The sequence below is a fragment of the Coenobita brevimanus genome, chromosome 101, assembly GCF_032717465.1.
Source record: "Coenobita brevimanus isolate Jiangsu-jjx chromosome 101, ASM3271746v2, whole genome shotgun sequence".
In the NCBI taxonomy this organism is placed as follows: Eukaryota; Metazoa; Arthropoda; class Malacostraca; order Decapoda; family Coenobitidae; genus Coenobita; species Coenobita brevimanus.
In genome coordinates, this window is record NC_137054.1 from 58,195,065 (window position 1) to 58,214,077 (window position 19,013).

The window sequence follows — 19,013 nt, forward strand, 5'->3', positions numbered from 1 at the left end:
CACGGTAACTCCTTCCAAATTTGCTTTGCTAAAGTTGGTGGTCATCTTGTGTTACTAAGAGAAAGATTCTACTTACAGTTTTTCATTCCTGTATGCTGCAGACTAAACACTAAACAACTGATTAGCTTGCTCAGTGCATTCCTGCACTATTTTGTTGTATTCTGTTATTTGAACAACACTTTTACTTAAACTTCCTCTTTTATATTAGAACTCCATTTAGTTTAACTTAGTACAGAGCTTGACTCATATAAAAATTCAATTTAGGTATGGCCAGTTATGCCAAGATTGGCCAAGCACGGAGTGATGTGTGGTATGTCCTGCCTCTCTCGCGTCTCAAGTTTATGTCTCCATTTCATCCAGTTCCTGATAGAAATCATCATCCTGTGTGTGTGTGTGTGTGTGTGTGTGTGTGTGTGTGTGTGTGTGTTTATGTGAAAAATAGGGTTAGTGAGTTCTTTAATTTGAATGTTGGATCAAAACAGGGGTATACAGTATTTATAAAGTCCCTGTGATCATTCAGTATACGTGTGGTTGGCATTACAGTATTGTTGTTGTTGCAATCCCAGACTCATCTTGCTGTGAACCCAGTAGACTGCAGAAAATTGGCAGCTTTGTACTGGTCACTGCCAGAGGTCTTTTGTTGCAGTTATGTTGAAGGACTGTTTGTGTTGTGATAGTGTGGTGCATGTGAAGAGTAAGTGTGTTGTGATTTAGGGGGCTGCACTTCAGTGTGAGCAAAATAGATTGTTTGTATATTGTGTTTGTTTTGGTATTTTAGCAAAGAAGAGTGGTGGCTTCATCGTAGTCTGGCTAGGTGCACTCGTGACTCTCTGGGTAGGGTGGTCTCTGAGGGGTGTCTGATGGTGGTTCTTGAAGGATGCTGTTTGGTTAGAGTTTTAGATGGCTGTGGTTGCTGTGTGTTTACATATGTGTTTTTGAATTGTAGTGTTTGGTGGAGGAGGGGAGTGTTACCATGAAGCTTTATGTAGTGTTGAGCATTATTATTATAATGTACAGTAATATATATATATTTTTTTTCAATGGGGGTGATGTAACATGAAGTTACGAGAGTGACATGAGTCTTGAGCTGAAGCAGGGAACTGTGTGCCTCTCATATTCATATGATCTAGGTTTTGAAGTATATTTGTTTTTGATGTAAGTGATCTATATTTGTGGTTTCGAGGCATCCTGTCATTATTCTTTGGTCTTTTTTCCTGTTCTTTGAAGCTTATCCATGTTTGTATTGGTGAAGGTTGGGACATGCCTAGTTTATGGTTGTTCTGATTGGAGACAATATTTTGGGTTCCCTGTCTTGTTCAGAAGTAGTGTCTGTCTTCAAGGCATCAAGTTTATGAGATACCTTTGTACTGATGCTACTTGTGTGCTGAGAAAAGGCTATGTGTATCTCCAAAGTTCATCCTAGAATTTTGATGTCATTCCTGTGGAGGTGATTGGATATAGAAGGAAACACATTGGTGAGATTGATTCATGACTGACTTGAGTGATGTTATAAAAGAGATATAATGCAGGGCAGTGGATGTTGTGTCGTTTATGAGAGAGGGTGAGATTTTGAAACTGTTTGTACAGGCAAGTCTCGGTTACTGATCAACCACTTAACGAGAATTTGCAAATACGAGGTCTTGAAATTTGCACCACCGCCTGTTTAATGAGCAGGTAAAATCCCCCCAAATCCCAGCTTACGAGAATCGATACGAGGGTATTTGTATTTCATGTGTATTAACTGTTTATTCCTGCTTAAAATTGTTTGTCACAGGTGTTGGTGGTCAGTGGAGTAACTTGGCCGGTTGTTCACCCCATCCCTATTTTACGTATAATTTATGCTATTCTGCTTATGTTATTGCAATTTTCATATTTCAGGTGTATTATCCTCTTGTATTAACCCCATATTCCAGCTTAAAATGATCAGAAAGTCAGTTTTGGTGGTCTGGGGGGAGGTTGCTCAGAGGACTTGCTCCCTAACCCTATTTTTCCCATAAGTTCTTTACATCGTTTAACGAGAATTCGACTAATGAGCAAAATCCTTGCTCCCAATTAGCTTGTAAGTTCGGGACCCGCCTGTATTGTGTTTTGTTGATGGTACTGTATTTTTAAGTGAATGGAATTGCCAGGCTTGGTGAATGAGTTTGAGAGTGTATGTAAAAAACAAAATCCAAAAGTGAATGTTGCTAAGAGTAAAGTTATGATCTGTGAGAAAAAATATGTCTCAGAGTGAACAGTGAGGCTGGATGGTCAGGAAATGGAGAATGTAAGTGCAGTCAGGTATTTAGGTAGTGTGATAAATAAGGATGGAAGATTAGAGGGTGATATGTTTGAAAAGGTGCAGCAGGGAAGATAAGTCGCTGGTTCACTAAAAGCAGTGATAAAGAATGATAGGTAATTGAGAATGGAAATAAAAAACAGTGACTGCATGACAGTATTGTGATTTCTAACTAACAAATAGATTTGAAGCTTGGACCATGTTGGAAGGACATAGGTCAAGATTTAAAGCTGTAGAAATTAGAATCCTAAGGGAGTAGACTGTAGCACCAGTCAAGCAGGGCAATACAGTACTCCCAAAGTGGACAGAAAACTGATGACAGCTGGAGCTCCCATTTCATCAGCCCTCAGGACTAGCTCCTGACCGTTCCCCTTTTGCTGAACTTTTTCAGTGTTTCAGTAACACAGAGAGTAGGCCAGCATGCTCCCCAGTACAAGTTAAAGAAAGTGGCATCAATTCACCAAGCCTTGCAGTCCCCATGGGGAGGGGGGAGGACCATCAAAGCCCCCACCATAGATGCTTCTCCCAGTGACAAAGTGAGATGCTTGGAACCACTGTCTGACTCACTTCTTCTTCATTTCTGCAACATTCGTGGCCTTTCTTCTAACTTTATCTCTGTTGAACACCATCTCTCCTCCTCTAAACCTCATCCTCTCTTCCTAACTGAGATTCAGCTGAGGCGACTGATAGCAAACCCTTTTCTATATCCACTTACTTTCTCTACACGGAGGTCCCGAAGATATGAGCAGTTAATTCCATTTTACATAGTCGTATAATGAATTCTCGTAAAACAAAAGACATAACTAATGGTAAAATATTGGTTGGGTTCAAGGACCCCATCAAAGGTAAGAGTTCAAGCTAAAATATACGATACCAAATACAACAAACATATCTATATTACTGAAATGTAGAGAAAGCAACCAGAAAGAGCAAATAGTATGCAGATAACGTGACTGCAAACTAATTAAACATATAAAACATGAATAACACTCATCTGTAGGCAGTAATGTTGTGTTGGAGGTGGGAAGCTGGCGGTCGCCAGCTGAGCATCATTGCCAGATTCTCAAATCCATATTATCATACCTGACACGTTAAAATTATTGCTTTTTGATCAAAATTATCACACTCATAAACAAAGACACTTCTTCACATAAATCGATAATTACTGTGGAATTAATGTCTATCTATCTATCTATCTATAGCCCGACGCCCTAATCCCGCAAAGGGTGGCCGCAGACAAAACGCCTCCAAGTCGCTCTGTCACCCACCATTTGACTACCCTCCCCCCAACTCACCCCCCCCTCCCTCATATACCTCTCAACTCCATCCCTCCACCTCATCCTCGGTCTACCTCTCCCTCTCCCTCCCTCCACCTCACCTACATACACCCTCTTAATCAGTCTTTCATTCTCCATTCTCTCCACATGTCCAAACCACCTCATTGTATTTCTCCTAATCTTCTCAACCACATCCACATCCACCCCACAGCATTCCTTCACTTCTTCATTCGTCAACCTGTCCCTCCACGTCACTCCACATGCTCCTCTCAAGTAACTCATTTCCACTGCTCTCACTCTTGACTTGTTCCCCTCTTGTAAGGTCCATGCCTCGCTTCCATATGTCAGGGTAGAGATCACAATACTATCATGCCGTGACTTCTTAACTTCCATACTCACCTCCCTATTTCTCATCACTGCTCTCAGTGTACCAACAACCTTCCTTCCCTGCTGTACCCTTTCACGCACTTCATCCCCCAAAGTTCCATCCTTACTCATCACACTACCCAAGTACTTGAATGCACTCACATTCTCCATATGAAAGTTATCGCATTATCGCATGCATGCTATTGCATATCGCACAGTGTGCCAAAATATCACATTTTGCGATAATTATCGCACGTCTGGCAATGCTACAGCTGAGCAGTTCCTCTATTTCTCTCCGAGGTTGAGAGAAAATGACGGTGACTGCCTTTGCTGGGATGACTGAGTTAGAATCCTCCCACCTCACCCCAGATTGAATGTCGTATCATTGGATTTTCGAGATTGTATAATGAAAATAGTCCCTAATTTACCCAGGTCGTATCATCAGTTTCATGTATATCGAGTGGTATTATAGCAGGATGTACCTGTACTCATTTCAGAGTCAAAGGTGGCTGTTGTGTATATGCACACAACGATGTATCTTGCTCTCTTGTTCCTGGACTTGAATCTTCTGAATTCTCTACTTTCTGGTTTTGGCTATCCTGTCATTCTCTGACTAAATATATCTGTGCAGTTGAGGTATCCCCTTATTCTACTGACTGAGAAATTCTTTGACAATCTTACTTCTAAGATGGAACACATCCTATCAAAATCTCTTTTCTCTGAAATCTCCATTTTAGGAGATTTCAGTGTTCACCATCACCTTTGAACTCCCCTCTCCTTTCATTGATGCACCTGGTGAACAAGCTTACATTTTTCCTGTTCTTAATGACCTAGAGCAGCTTGTACAACACCCTACCCTAATCTCCAACCACCTTGACTATTTGACAGAGTCCCTTGAAAGGTGGTGAAGTGGGCAATGAGAGAGCTTGGCTTGAAGGAGTGGCTGGTTAGGGTGATTATGGCCATGTATGTGGGTGCTTGCACCCAGGTGAGAGTGAATGGAGATTTGAGTGATGAGTTTTCCGTGAATCTTGGTGTGCATCAGGGGTCAGTTTTGAGTCCCATGTTGTTTATTATGGTACTTGAAGCCCTCTCACGTGACTTCAGAAATGGACTCCCGTGGGAGATGTTGTATGCTGATGATTTGGTGTTGATTGCAGAGAACGAAAGGGAGACGGAGGAAAGATTTAGGAAGTGGAGAGATGGTATGGGGCACAAGGGCTTAAGAGTTGATGCAGATAAAACAAAAGTGATGATATCTAGGGTTGGTGGTGGTACTGTCAAAGACGAGGGAGAGTGGCCATGTACAGTTTACCACAAGGGTGTGGGAAGTAATTCCATCTTGTTCAGTGTTTGTGATAAATGGGTGCGCAGTAGATGTAGTAGTATCAGAGGTAGACTGCGAGATAATGCTAATTTTATGTATGCGGCGTGTCGGGGAGAGGAGGTGGAGATTGTCAGGCGTGAAAGGATTGAACTTGCTGGTGAATCTCTTGAGTGTGTGGAAGAGTTTTGCTATTTGGGAGACATGTTGTGTGCTGGAGGTGGGGCTGGAGCTAGCTCTGTGGCTAGGGTGATAAATGGTTGGAAGAAGTTCAGGGAGCTGTTGCCTCTCCTGACATTGAGAGGACTCTCCCTACATGCTAAGGGGTCTTTGTATGCAGCATGTGTTAGGAGTGTAATGCTGTATAGTAGTGAGACCTGGGCAGTAAAGGAAGAGGATATTCACAGGCTCAGACATACAGAAATGACAATGATTAGGTGGATGTGCAGTGCGTCCCTGAGTGCAAGGCCTGGGGAGGCTGGGTTTACGATGGAAAAGTTGAGAGGTAGGATGGGACTGGAGTGTATTGGTATTGTGATGAGGAGAGGTAGGTTGAGATGGTTTGGACATGTGGAAAGGTTGGGGGATGATAATTGGGTGCAGAAGGTGAGAAGTGTTAATATTGGGGGTGGGGTTGTGAGAGATAGACCGAGAAAGATGTGGGATGAGGTCATTAAGTGTGACCTCAGGGTTAAGGGACTGAACAGGGAGGCTGCAATAGATCGTGCAGCATGGAGAGCTGCCATTAGGTGACCAAGGCCAACGCATGCAAGCATGTTGGAGCCTTCGAAAACGAAAACCTTGGAGAGAGTTCCTACATACGTGACCTTCTCTGTACACTAATCCTTCTGCTTATGTTGTTAATCTTTCCTCTCCGTTGGGCTCTTCCACTCACAACCTTATCACCTTAACCTGTCCTATCACTTCAGTACGGCCTGTGGACCCTTCCAAGAAGTGTCAGTCGTGGCACTTTGGAGCTGCTGATTGCGAGGCCCTCAGACAGTACATCTGTGATTTTCCCTGGAATGATTATTGCTTCCATGGCCGAGAGCCATCCAAGTGTGCCTTGCTCATTGCAGAGGTTTTTCTCTTGGTCATGGAAGCATACATTCCTTTCACATATCCTGTGTCCAATGCAAAAAAAAACTTGGTTTATTCACTTTGTTCTAATGCTGTCAACAAGGAGAAGGCCCACAAAATGTACGGGAACCAACTCACCCCTGAATCTCATCTTTTTTTTTTATGTTTCTGCCCAGAATCATACTAAGTCTGTTCTTTGCTCTGCTGAAAATAATTTCATTCGTACTAAATGTTCTGAACTCTCCAACTCATTTCTTCCCGCTTCCCGCGGCACCTTGCCAAAAACCTTTCGTACAACTTTACCTCATCATCCTTCGCTCCTCTATTCCACTCTGATGGCTCTGTAGCTATTTCTTATACTGATAAAGCAGAACTCTTCACCCAGACTTTCTCCTCTGAGTCCACCTTAGATGTTTCCTGTGCTGTTTCTCCATCCCTTCCCCTCCCTCTGACTAGCTCATGGCTGACATTAAAATTTCTTCAATTGACGTATTTTCTGCCATCACTGGCCTTAATATTAACAAGGAATGCAAGGCATATGAGCCTGATGGGGTCCCTCCTGGTGTCCCGAAGAACTGTGCCTCTGTGCTTACACCTTGCCTAGGTAAACTTTTTTGCCTTATATCTGTTGACTTGTACCTCTCCTTCTTGCTGGAAGTTTGCTCTCATTCAGCCTGTTCCAAAGAAGGGTGACCATTCCCAACCCTCTAACTATCATCCAGTTTCTTTAACATCCTGTATTTCAAAAGTTTTCAAGCCCATTCCTAACCAAAAAATTTTAAAGCATCTTTCGTATCACAACCTTCTCTCTGATTATCAGTATGGGTTCCGCCAGAGTTGCTTCACTGGCGATCTTCTCACTTACCTTTCAGACTCCTGGTAACTTCCTTTTGGGACTTTGATGAAAGCTTTGCCATTGCACTTGACATCTCGAAGGCTTTCGATCGAGTCTGGCATAAATCTTTAATTTGCAATTTGCCGTCCTACGGTTTTTACTCTTCTGTCTGCACCTTCATCTCCAGCTTCCTTTCTGGCCATTCTATAGCTGCTGCTGTAGACAACCACTGTTCTTCTCCTAGAGCTGTCAGTAGTGGTGTTCCTCAGGCTTTTATTTTTTAATGACCTTGTAAGCTGTACATCTAACCCTATGCACTCCTACTCTGTTGACTCCACCTTTCACCTTTCCATTCACTTCCTGCATTGTCCGTCTCAGCAGTTACTGCAACAAACAAGGAATGAGGCTATGGTACACCTGATTTCTTACTTGGCTCATATCTCTGGGGTAAAAGTAATCTTTTTGTTTTTAATTCATCAAAAACTCAGTTTTTACATCTTTCAACCCAAAAAAAATCTTCCATAGGAGTATCCTCTAATTTATAACAATATCCAACTCATTCCTGCGTCATCTTTAAACATACCTGGGGTTACATTCTCGCGGGATTTATCTTCGAAAGATCGTATTACCTCTCTTGTAAAATCTGCTTCCTAGAGATTAGGTATGCTAAGCTGACTCTGTACTTTCTTTACCACTGTACAGTTATTGACTTTATACACAGGTTTTATATGCCCCCTTGTTGAGTACAACTCTAACATGTGGGGAGGCTCCCCACATACAGCTCCTCTCAGCAAGGTGGAGTCAAAGGCTTTTCATCTTTTTAACTCTCCTCCTCCTACTGGCTCCCTTCAACCTCTGTCTCATCACTGCACTGTCGGATCTTTATTTCTTTTCCATCGCTACTTCATTGTTCATTGCTCCTCCAAACTGTCTGCTTGCATCCCTTCACTATTACCGCGGGCACAAAGCACCCGTCTACCAACAAACTCTCATCCCTTTTCTGTCTAACTCTCTAATGCAAGAGTTATCTGTTACTACCAGTCCTGTATGTATGCAACAGGTCAACTCTGGAACTGTATCCTTCTGTCTATATTTCCTACTTCCTATAATCCGCAGTCTTTCAAATGCAGTGTGTCCAGGCATCTCAAAGGGAATGGATCTTGAAAATGGCTCTCTGTTATCTTGTTTTTTATTTTTTCTTGGAGGGAGCAATTTTGTGGGCTCTTGGCCTTTGGTTCTTTTTTACATTAAAAAAAAAAAAGTTATCAGCTGGCATATGGCATTTCATAGATGGATAGACAAATGAGAAAGTAAAGGAGCTTTGTAATAATGTGGATGAGATTGAAAGTGTTTGTAGAAATACTCTGAAGTGGTCTGGTCATGTTGAGAGGATGGAGAATGAGAGTGGCTAAAAGAGTGCTTTTGAGTGAGGTGGAGTGGGGGGGGAGGGGGAACCAACGATGAGATTGAGGGATGAAGTGGAGAGATGTACAGTAAGGGAGTGGGGCTTTGAGTTGAAGGGAGAGAGAACAAGACAACATGGAGAGATTCGTTAGTGGCCATCCCTTGTGGAATTAAGGTGTCTGGCATCAGATTGATTGATTCTTTTGATGTTTCTTCTTATGATTTAGTGAAGATATATAGAGTTTGCCCAAATCTGTCTTTGATCATCTTTGTCCAGAAGATGGGAAGACAATCACTATTTGTGTAATAATTCTCTATAGCATGCTGCAGCCATTTATTCTCTCTTTTATCACCTTAAGGTTATATGCCTTCATGATTTCATTCACCAGACATAACGTCAAACAGTATATTGTTATCAGAGACCTTAACGTAACATTTGTCCCATGCTTGTTTTTGTTATCATTTTTCAGAAGTTGGCAGCTTAGTGGTGAGGTACCAGAGTGGCAGTACTAGTGGTGGTGGTGGGTGCTTGGCATCCTCACCAGCATTAAGAGTGGCTCGACACAGTGATGGCTCAGCCTCAGATTCATCTGAGGATGAGTCTTTGCTATTCCTTCACCATCCAGCTCTGCCGCTTCACCCTGGACTCTTATGCTCTCGCCTTATATGCTTCAGCCTTGCAAGTGAGTGTCACATTTTGTGTAACACAGTTAAGAAAGATTAATTCATGATTGAATGGATATATGACCCATTTTTGGAGAGCCCATTAATGTGAGTTCTCCTACTTTTGTTATTTCTGTTTCCCTCCTACTGGATTTACATTGGATTTACACATACCATTTATTATATGAAAAACTGGATGAAGATGATGTTATCAGAAATTCTGTTTTTGGTTGATGTTAATAAAACTTTGTATTGGTTGGTTTGTATATGTTTTGTTAGCAGTTTAGAAAAGATTCAATTGCTTTTAACCCCATTGGTACTGTGAAGTTTTGGGTATGTCACAGCAGTCCCTTGGGACCCAGCCTTAGCATGTAGTTATTGTCTAATATTTTCTCAAGTAAGGGGGAAGGCTCAGAGAGAGGTACTGGCTGCCTTGTACATTGGGTCAGACAAAAATTGCTCACCAAAACATGCTTTAAATCCTTCCACTCTAGTCCTCAAAGCACCTTCAGAGAGAATCAGGCAAAACAGTGAACAAACTCATCATTAAAAGGCATTTTAATGTTTCTTCCATCCGTATCTGGTATCCTGATTTTAACAGTAAAATCAGTATCGATTTGGTTTAGAAAAAAGTGCAAATAATGGCGATATATTGGTTCAGCAGTTTGTATTGGTTACATCACTAAGGTACAGTAATCCTTTCTCTTCCCATGATCATCCGGTGGCTGCAGGCAGGCAATTATGCAGTGTTTGTCAAACAGAAATCTGGGAAAGTGTTAAACTGAATTTCAAAACGCGGTACACTATGGGTGAACTGTTCTAAATTTTGCACTTTACTGGATTTCAAAACACACTTGATACACAGTAGAGTCTCCATTATACGAAATTCATGGGACTTTCAAAACTTCGATTAATTGATTTGTATGTATAAAAGAATATAATGATATACAGTACTATACATACCCTGCATTTCTGAAAATACACTTCCCTCATCATAGAAGTTGTACATGTAATATCACATAATATCTATCTATCTGTATACCTAGGCTCCTCCCCCAAGGAAAGGGAGGTAGCTGAGACAGGACGACACACTCCCCATTTACTCATCCATTCAAACACATTCATTCGCATCTTAGCCCCAAAGAGGAGAAGGGACAGATCCTCACCGCTCCACACCACACAAGGGTCAACTGCACAGTGCAATCAGTGACATCCGCAGCAGGGCCCGACAGCAGAGCTGGTTTACCTCTGCCACATCATAATAGACCCATTCCCTTACCCGCACCTGACCTGACTAGCTGATCAGACCAAATGTGGGAGAATATCCTGTCATCATTTATTCGTTCACAATTTCTCTCCATTTATTTCTGTCACGCACAGCCACTCCTCCTTGCTCAACAGACATCTCTTTCGCATCCAGCACTCTCTTCATACTGTCCATCCATCCTATTCGTGGTCTCCCTCTCAGCCTTACACCTCTCACATCCGATTCATTTATATTTTTCTCCAATCGCTCATTATCCATTCTCTCCATATGCCCAAACCATCGCAACACCCTCTGCTCAACTCGATCAGCCATCTTCCGAACAACTCCAGTTCTCCTTCACACTTCATCATTTCGCACTCGATCCATACGCGTCACTCCACACATACTCCTCAGACACCTCATCTCCATTACATTCAAACTTTTCCTCTCTGCTACACCCAAATTCCATGTTTCAGCCCCATATAATGCAGTCGGTACCACAACACCCTCATACAGCCTTCTTTTTACATCCATTCTGAGCGAACGACATCTAAACACTTTTTTCATTCCTCCCAGCACCTTACCTACTTCATTTATTCTAAACTTCACTTCTGCGTCTATTCTTCCATCCACAGCAACATGTGAACTTAAATACTTAAAACACTCTACCTCCTCAAGCAACTCACCATTCAAAACTATATTCATTCCCCTACCATCTACCAACCTCGTACACTTCATCTCTTTACTCTTATTCTCATTTACCTTCAGTTTCCTCCTTTCACACACCCTTCCAAACTCCTCTACCAACTGTCTCAATCTCTCCTCTGAATCAGCCACCAGTGCAGTATCATCTGCAAACAGCAGCTGCTTCAGATTCCACTCTCCACCATCAACCTTCACCAGACTCAGACGTCCACCTAAAACTCTTGCATTCACCTTCCCTACAACACCATCCATATAAATATTAAACAACCAAGGCGACATCACACATCCCTGTCGCAGCCCCACTCTCACGGGAAACCAATCACTCACAGCATGTCCCACTCCTGCACACGCTACACTATTTACATAAAAACTTTTCACCCCTTTTAGTAACCTACCATCAAGTCCATACAATCTTAAAACAGTCCACATAGCCTCCCTGTCAATTCTATCATACGCTTTCTCTAAATCCATGAATGCCCAAAACACATCCTTTCCTTTTACTAAATACTTTTCACACACTTGTCTCACAGCGAACACCTGATCCACGCATCCCCTCCCTCTCCAAAAGCCACACTGCTCATCTCCAATCACTCCCTCTGTACCCTCTCTAACCCTTATAATTAACACTCTACCATACGCCTTACCTACAACACTCAACAGACTTATACCCCTAAAGCTAGTACACTTATACTTATCACCCTTGCCTTTATACAACTGGACCACACAAGCACTTGCCCAGTCAATTGGAACCATACCTTTCACAAAGCACACATTCAACAGTCTTACTAACCAGTCAACAATAGTCACTCCACCACCCTTCAGGCATTCCACAGCACACCCATCCATACGTGCAGCTTTCCCTGTTTTCATCTCCTTTACTGCCTTCTCCACTTCCTCCTTTGTGATCAAAGAATCATTCAACTCTCCCAACACATTTATTCATTGCACCCTTCCCTCCGCCACAATCTCAGCCACCCTTTCCTCCTTTACATTTAACAATTTATCAAAATACTCTGCCCATCTCATCCTTACTGCACCCATCTCAATTAACATCCTTCCATCCTCTGCTTTTACTTGCTCTTCCTTCCCAGACTCTCCCTTTCTCACCCTTTTAACCTCCATCCAGAACATTTTCTTATTCTGTTGAAATTTCTCAGTCAACCGCCTACCCCACCTATCATCTGCTGCCATTTTAGCATCACGCACAGCCCTTCTCGTCCAATTCCTCTTATCGTTATACCTCTCATATGACACCTCATCCTTCCTCTGCAGCCACACCTCATATGCACGTCTCTTCTCAGCCACAGCCATACTTACTTCCTCGCACCACCATTCACTTCCTACGTCTCACACCACACACCTCTTCTGCATGCCCCACCAATGCACTCTTAAACAACTGCCATTCCTCCTCCACACTGCCATTTTCCTGATCTTTCACTGCATTCCACTCATCTTTCAATTTCTCCTGATACTCTATCATTTTCTCTCTTTCATCCAACTCACTCACTTTCAAAACCTCCCTGCCACACCTAACCCTCCTAGCTCTCATCCATCTCTTACTTACTCTTAACTTTCCCTCCACCAGGTAGTGGTCAGACATACCTCCACCCTCCCCTGTCAGAACTCTCACATCCAACAATCTTCCTATTACATTCCTAGACACAACCACATAGTCCATCAATGCTCTTTCAACAACCATTCCACCCTCCTGTCCCACTCATGTATACTTATAAATATCTTTCTTCTCGAACAGCGTATTTCCAATCACCATCTCTCGCTCAACACATCCCTATCATTCGTTCCCCATTTTCATTTCTTCCAGGCACACCATGCATACCAACTACACCTGCAACTGCTACATTTCCCACTCTAGCATTCAGATCTCCCATCATTACCACATTCACATTCACTCGAAAACATATAAGTAATCCCTCAATTATGTGATGTAATAGAGCCATCGGTGTATCTGGATATGGACGAAATCCGAATATGGGGCAATAGCCCAGCTACCAGTACCCTACCCATACCCATCCTATATGTACAGTACCCCACCAGACTGTTGCAGCATTCTTCAGTCTTTCAGTTAGTTAGACGTGAAAACACACATGGGAATAGCCAATACAGTATAATGCCAGACACAAGAGAACAATGCATAAACAACAAAAGTCCACAAACACCCTACCCGTATGTACAGTGTCCCTCCTAATTGTGGCAGTGATCTTCAGTCTTTCAGTTATTTAGACATCAGAACACACATGGGAATAGCCAGTATAATGCTAGACACACAAAAAAATAATGCATAAAGAACAAAAATCCACAAATAAGTAAATGAAGAAGACAAAGGTTTCAAAAAGAATTTTAATAAGGTACAGTAAGTGTCGTAACTTGCTAGCTTTTAGTTGGTGTACAGTAATCCTGTGTGGTAGTGGTGAACGTAATCACTAGTGGTGGCTGTATTACTACCAAAATATTGATACAGTACTTTGGATACTAACTGTTTATCAGCAGGTATCAATACTCATGGCTAGGTATCGAGTATGAGTACTAAAATAGACTTTCCAGTTAACTGAAAATGTATTTTCAGAAGTACTATTTAATTGGGAAGTGATTTTAAGATATATTAGTGCACTGATTGGCAGTTTTGGTGCTCATGTTCCCCAAAAATAGTGGCCATATACAGGCAAGCCCGTTTGATGATGCAGTTGGTTAAGTAAAAACCCATTGCTAGGCAAGGTATCTCCTGGTAGATTTAACATGTAAAGCATAGTGATGTGTTTTTGAGCCTTGGGTTTTCCCCCAACCAAGTCCTAAACCCACCAAAATGAGTCCCCAAAAAAGTTTAAAGCCAATCTAAATGGCCTAACAGGTGTAAAAGAAGCTAACCTAAACCTAAAACCAGTGCCCATCTCACTTGTACCCAGTCAGGGTCACTGGAGAATGTGATCTCTGACTTATTCAAACTCGGTAGAGAAGAAGCAGCAGCATTGTATACAATCCCACCATCAGATGGTCCTGGGACAATTAAATAAACATCTTTTATGCATTATAATAATGTATAAACGATGCAGAGTCGTCCAAGGTGCGAATTGTTGTGACGAAGAATCGTTGATGTTTTGACGGGGCATTTCCTTGGTGGGGAATGCGTTTGATGATGCAGTCGGGATAGCCTTTTCAATAGCCCCACTTTATGTCTTTTAGTTACTATTCTGGTTGCTGAGCTCCTTTATTCTCTTCTCTCATATTTTCCAACATTTATTTAGAAATTCCTTTGTATTTTCAAAGCATTTGTCCATGAACAGCCTGAATGTAAACGCATGATTTATTGATGTCACAGTTTTCATCAGTGCATGAAATAATTACTCTTTAAGGCTTTCATAATTATTAATATTAATTTAAAATAATTATTATGTATTTCGTGACAGGTTCGATATTCAATTATCAAACACAGAATATTCTTTTTTGAGTCGCCTAGTTGTCCACGCTGTTTTGTACCTCGTCTGAAGGGCAAGAATCCGTACCCCAAATGACAGTGTTCACTCCACTTATGACTAAAACACATTACATTAAGCCTAAAAACAGTTTATAAATCAACCTCAGCACAAAATTTAAGTTTAAAATACTGTATTATCAAAATTGGTAAAAAAAAAAAAAAAAATCAAAACCTATCTCAAAACTGGGAGTAGGCCTATGGTAGGCGGGGTAGGGTGGTATTTCTACTCCCATCACTAATTCCGGGGTATCATATCAGGGTTTGCCTGTAATTAGTTTAACCCGGGCTGAGCCCATTGAATAATTTTATTAAATTTTTAGGTAGTTCATTGGTCTGAAAAGGTAATACAGTAAAACCTCACTATAATAGACTAATTGAGGCAAAATCCATTAAAAAAAAAAAAAAAAAAAAAAAAAAAAAAACGAAATTCTGATAAAAGTGACATATGCAGATGACTCAACACTACATAGTTCATTCACACTCAGACATCCATTTACAAAGTCTAATATCTCTACCTCTCAACTCAGTACAGCCATCTCCATAAATCAAGATCTATCTACTGTACAATCAGTGAATGGGGACAAAACAACCTTGTCTCTTTTAATGCTAGTAAAACTAAATATATACAGTTTACTGATAGACAGATATTGCCAGATTCGTACATTACCTTCAGTGCTACTAATATTCCCATCTCCAAAAGTATTGAAATTCTTGGTGTCTCACTTAACAGTGCCCTCAGCTGGACCTCTCATGTCAGATCACTTGCTAAAACCACCTCAAAGAAACTTGGATTATTGTACAGAGTCCGTAACTTCTTCGCCGATGAGCAGTCAGCTATAATTTATAAGAGTCATGTGCTCTCTCAGCTTGAATATTGCTCACCCTTGTGGAATGGTTGTGGAGAGGTTGCATTAAGACAACTAGACAAAATTCAGAATAAAGCTGTTAGAATCATTAACAACCCTGCCATTACATATAAACTACTTCCCCTGCAAGTAAGAAGGAATGTTGCCTCCCTTGCATTATTTTACAGACGAAGTTGCGTCCATGGTGCCACCTCTCCATGCCTTCCCTCGTGCTACACGGGCATCTGGTAGCGCTCATGACTGGAATGTCACTCAACCATATTGCAGAACTTCTGCCTATCAGAATTCTTTCATTCCCCGAACTGCATCTCTCTGGAACTCGCTTCCCCAGAGTTGTTTTCCTCCAAATTTCAACCCACAACTGTTCAAGTCTAACTGTTACAGATATTTTATGAATAGAGGACACCAGTAATCTGGTGTATGGATTATTTTGTTTTTTTCCCCATTTGTTTTTCCTTCCTCCATTCTGTTATTTAAAAAAAAAAAAAAAAAAAAAAAAAAAAATCCGAACTTCCCCGTGCTAACCCGGACTTTTTCCAATGTATCAGACGTTAGTCCTGATCTCACCAACTTTTTTTTTTTTTGTTAGCGCAGTTGCCTCATTACTTGTTATCCAACCCGTATCCAGCAATCTACATCCTCAAGATCCTGACCCACTTCAATGCCCATCCAACGCCCATCATCATGGTCATGACAACCACCCAATGCCCATCCAACGCCCATCATCAAGGTCATGACGACCACCCAGTGCCCATCCAACGCCCATCATCAAGGTCACAACAACCTACCCAAACATCCTCATCCTTCACCATCCGCCAGCCCAAGCTGGACTTAGGTCAGGCAGTCCAGACCGTTTCTGGTTTTATCGGACTTTTCCCATCCTAATCCTCCACCATCCCTCAGCCCAAGCTGGACCTGGGTCAGGCAGTCCGGACTGTTTCTGGCTTTATTGGACTTTTCCTGATATATAAGAATATAGTCTGGTAGGCTCCATGGGTCTGAATAAAGCGAATTCCAGTATATTGAAGTCTGTTCTATCGAGGTTTTACTGTAATCATGAAATTACCTAGCTGTCGGTACGGTAATCAATACCATTGATACTGGCCAAGAAAGTAATTGGTATGGTATCAAAATTTAATGACTGGTATTGCCCATCACTATTAATCAAAACAAATGTCTGAAAACTCCTCCTTCTCCATCCGTTGGAGCTGGACAGAGAGTGGGGGTGTGTGGTAACTGCTACTGAATGCAGTGATGCCATGTCCACTGGCCGGTCAGGTGACTTTGACCATTCAGTAGGGAGGCAAACAGCCGTTTCTGCCCAGCTGGTGGGTTAGGTTTTTGAACCAGCGCATGTTTCAGCTCAACAGGGAGGCCCGGCTATTTTGACCATTTGTTAGTGAGGCGGACAACCATTACTGCTCAGCTTGTGCGTTAGGGTCTGTATTACTCGTGCATAGCAGTTAGCTCCAAGTGACCCAGGAGGCCAGGGGACTTTGGCCATTCAACGAAGAGGGAGACGGCCATATCCGCTCAGCTTGTGGGTGAGTCTGTATTACTCACGCGTGTCTGGTAATGTCCGAGTGATCCGGGCGATCAGGGGACTTTGACCTTTCGGTGAGGAGCCGGATGGCCATATTTGCTCAGCTTGTGGGTTAGGGTCTGTATTACTCGTGCACAGCCAGTAGCCTCTAAGTGATCTGGGGAGCCAAAGGTCTTTGATTGTTCAGTGAGGAGCCGGATAGCCATATTTGCTCAGCTTGTGGATTAGGGTCTGTTACCCATGCTTGGCCAGAGAGACTGGCGAGCCACTAAACCTATCTGTTATCTATTGCCAGATGCCTTAATCCCTTATACGGGGTGGCCACAAACAAATCGCCTCCACCACACCCTGTCCTCTGCCATTTCACTGCCCTGCTCCCAATTCACACCCCTCTCTCTCCTATACCTCCCCATTCCATCCCTTCATCTCATCCTTGGCCTTCCCCTCCCTCTCTCCCCCTCCACCTCACTCACATACATTCTTCTTGTCAGTCTCACTCTCCATCCTCTTCACATGGCCAAACCACCTCAGTGTGTTTCTCCTAACACTTCCTATCACATCTACATCCACACCACAACGCTTCTTCACATCCTCATATGTCAGTCTGACTCCATGTGACTGCACATGCTCCCCTCAAATAACTCATTTCCGCTGCTCTTACTCTTGACTTGTGTCCCTCCAACAGCATCCAAGCTTCACTTCCATATGTTAGAGCTGGTATCACAATACTGTCATGTAATAACTTTTTCACTTCCATACCCACTTCCCTGTTTCTTATCACCAAACCAATTTTTTAAATTTGTAGGCCACCCAACTGGCAGCGCTGGAAATTTTATATTCGGATACTGCATTGTCATAAGTGGGAGTGCTTACCTTTCATTTACTCGATGTAGTGCTGCTTTTGGATGTCTGCCCTTTCCTCTGCTCCATCCTTCTCTCCTTCTCTCCTCTTCTGTCTTTCTTTACTTCATTCTTTCCTCTTCCTTCTGCCTACAGGTGACTTCACACTCCTTGTGTCTTTCTTTCCTTCATTCTCTCCTCTTCCTTCTGCCTGTGGGTGACTCTGCACTGAGTGACAAGCCGAATGGTTTCCTGTACACCAGGAAACCATTTACCATGCTGGATGGTAACCATATAACCAAATAATGGCGCCTGGTGGTTTAGTGGGTAATTACGGCACTCCAGTCAGATTGAGCCTGTGAGGATATGTATCCTAGGATTGGTTGGAGTTTATTGCCACTCATGGGTAAGTGAGGCTGGTCACTCACATCTTAAATGTCAGTACCAACTTGCCTAGCCCTGGACTCCTACGCTTCTCATCGGGCAACACAGGATTGGATGATGGATGGATGGATGAATGCGGACAAATAATTCCGGATGTGCATTTAATAGAGCCAAGGCCTAACATTTGGATGCAGAGCATCTGGTTAATTGAGTGATTACTGTACGGTACAACTCTTTTCTTTTTGTTTCCACCACTTTGGTTCACTTTGGGAGGAGCCATAGAAATATTTATCAGTGATAACACACAAGACCGAGCAGGGTTCATCCAAACACAGTGTAAATATGACAGGCAGCCCAATGCTTGCCCAAGTGGAAGCATCATCAACTATCATGGATGGCGTGAACAGATCCTCCCAAATTTGAAGTTTTGGTTGAATCTCGAATTTCTTTGGTAAATTGAATTGAGAATTAAATTAGCAAAACCTTTGGGGCATATTCCGGTTGAAAGATTGTCGTATAATTGAGACTCTACTGTAGAATGATGCCTAAGGCCCGAGTGTATGCACAACTGACAGAGTTCTATGCTAGAGTAGTAAGTTATGTACTGATTGGCTGCTGCTTAGTTTGAACAACTTTCTCAGTGTAGAGAAGACAAGGAAGCTTGATACTACTGTACTTTATGTCTGTGACATTATCACGCATGTCATCCAAT

At 42.3% G+C, this 19,013-nt stretch overlaps 1 protein-coding gene across 1 annotated transcript in view; it reads left to right on the forward strand.

Annotated features, from left to right (window-relative positions):
• LOC145415046 (uncharacterized) overlaps positions 1 to 19,013 on the forward strand; it is a 1,008,740-nt gene that overhangs the window by 190,193 nt on the left and 799,534 nt on the right. The window contains exon 3 of the mRNA XM_080284461.1: positions 9,035 to 9,247. Coding sequence (XP_080140587.1) covers positions 9,035 to 9,247 — 213 coding nt within the window. The remainder of the gene's footprint in view (positions 1 to 9,034; positions 9,248 to 19,013) is intronic.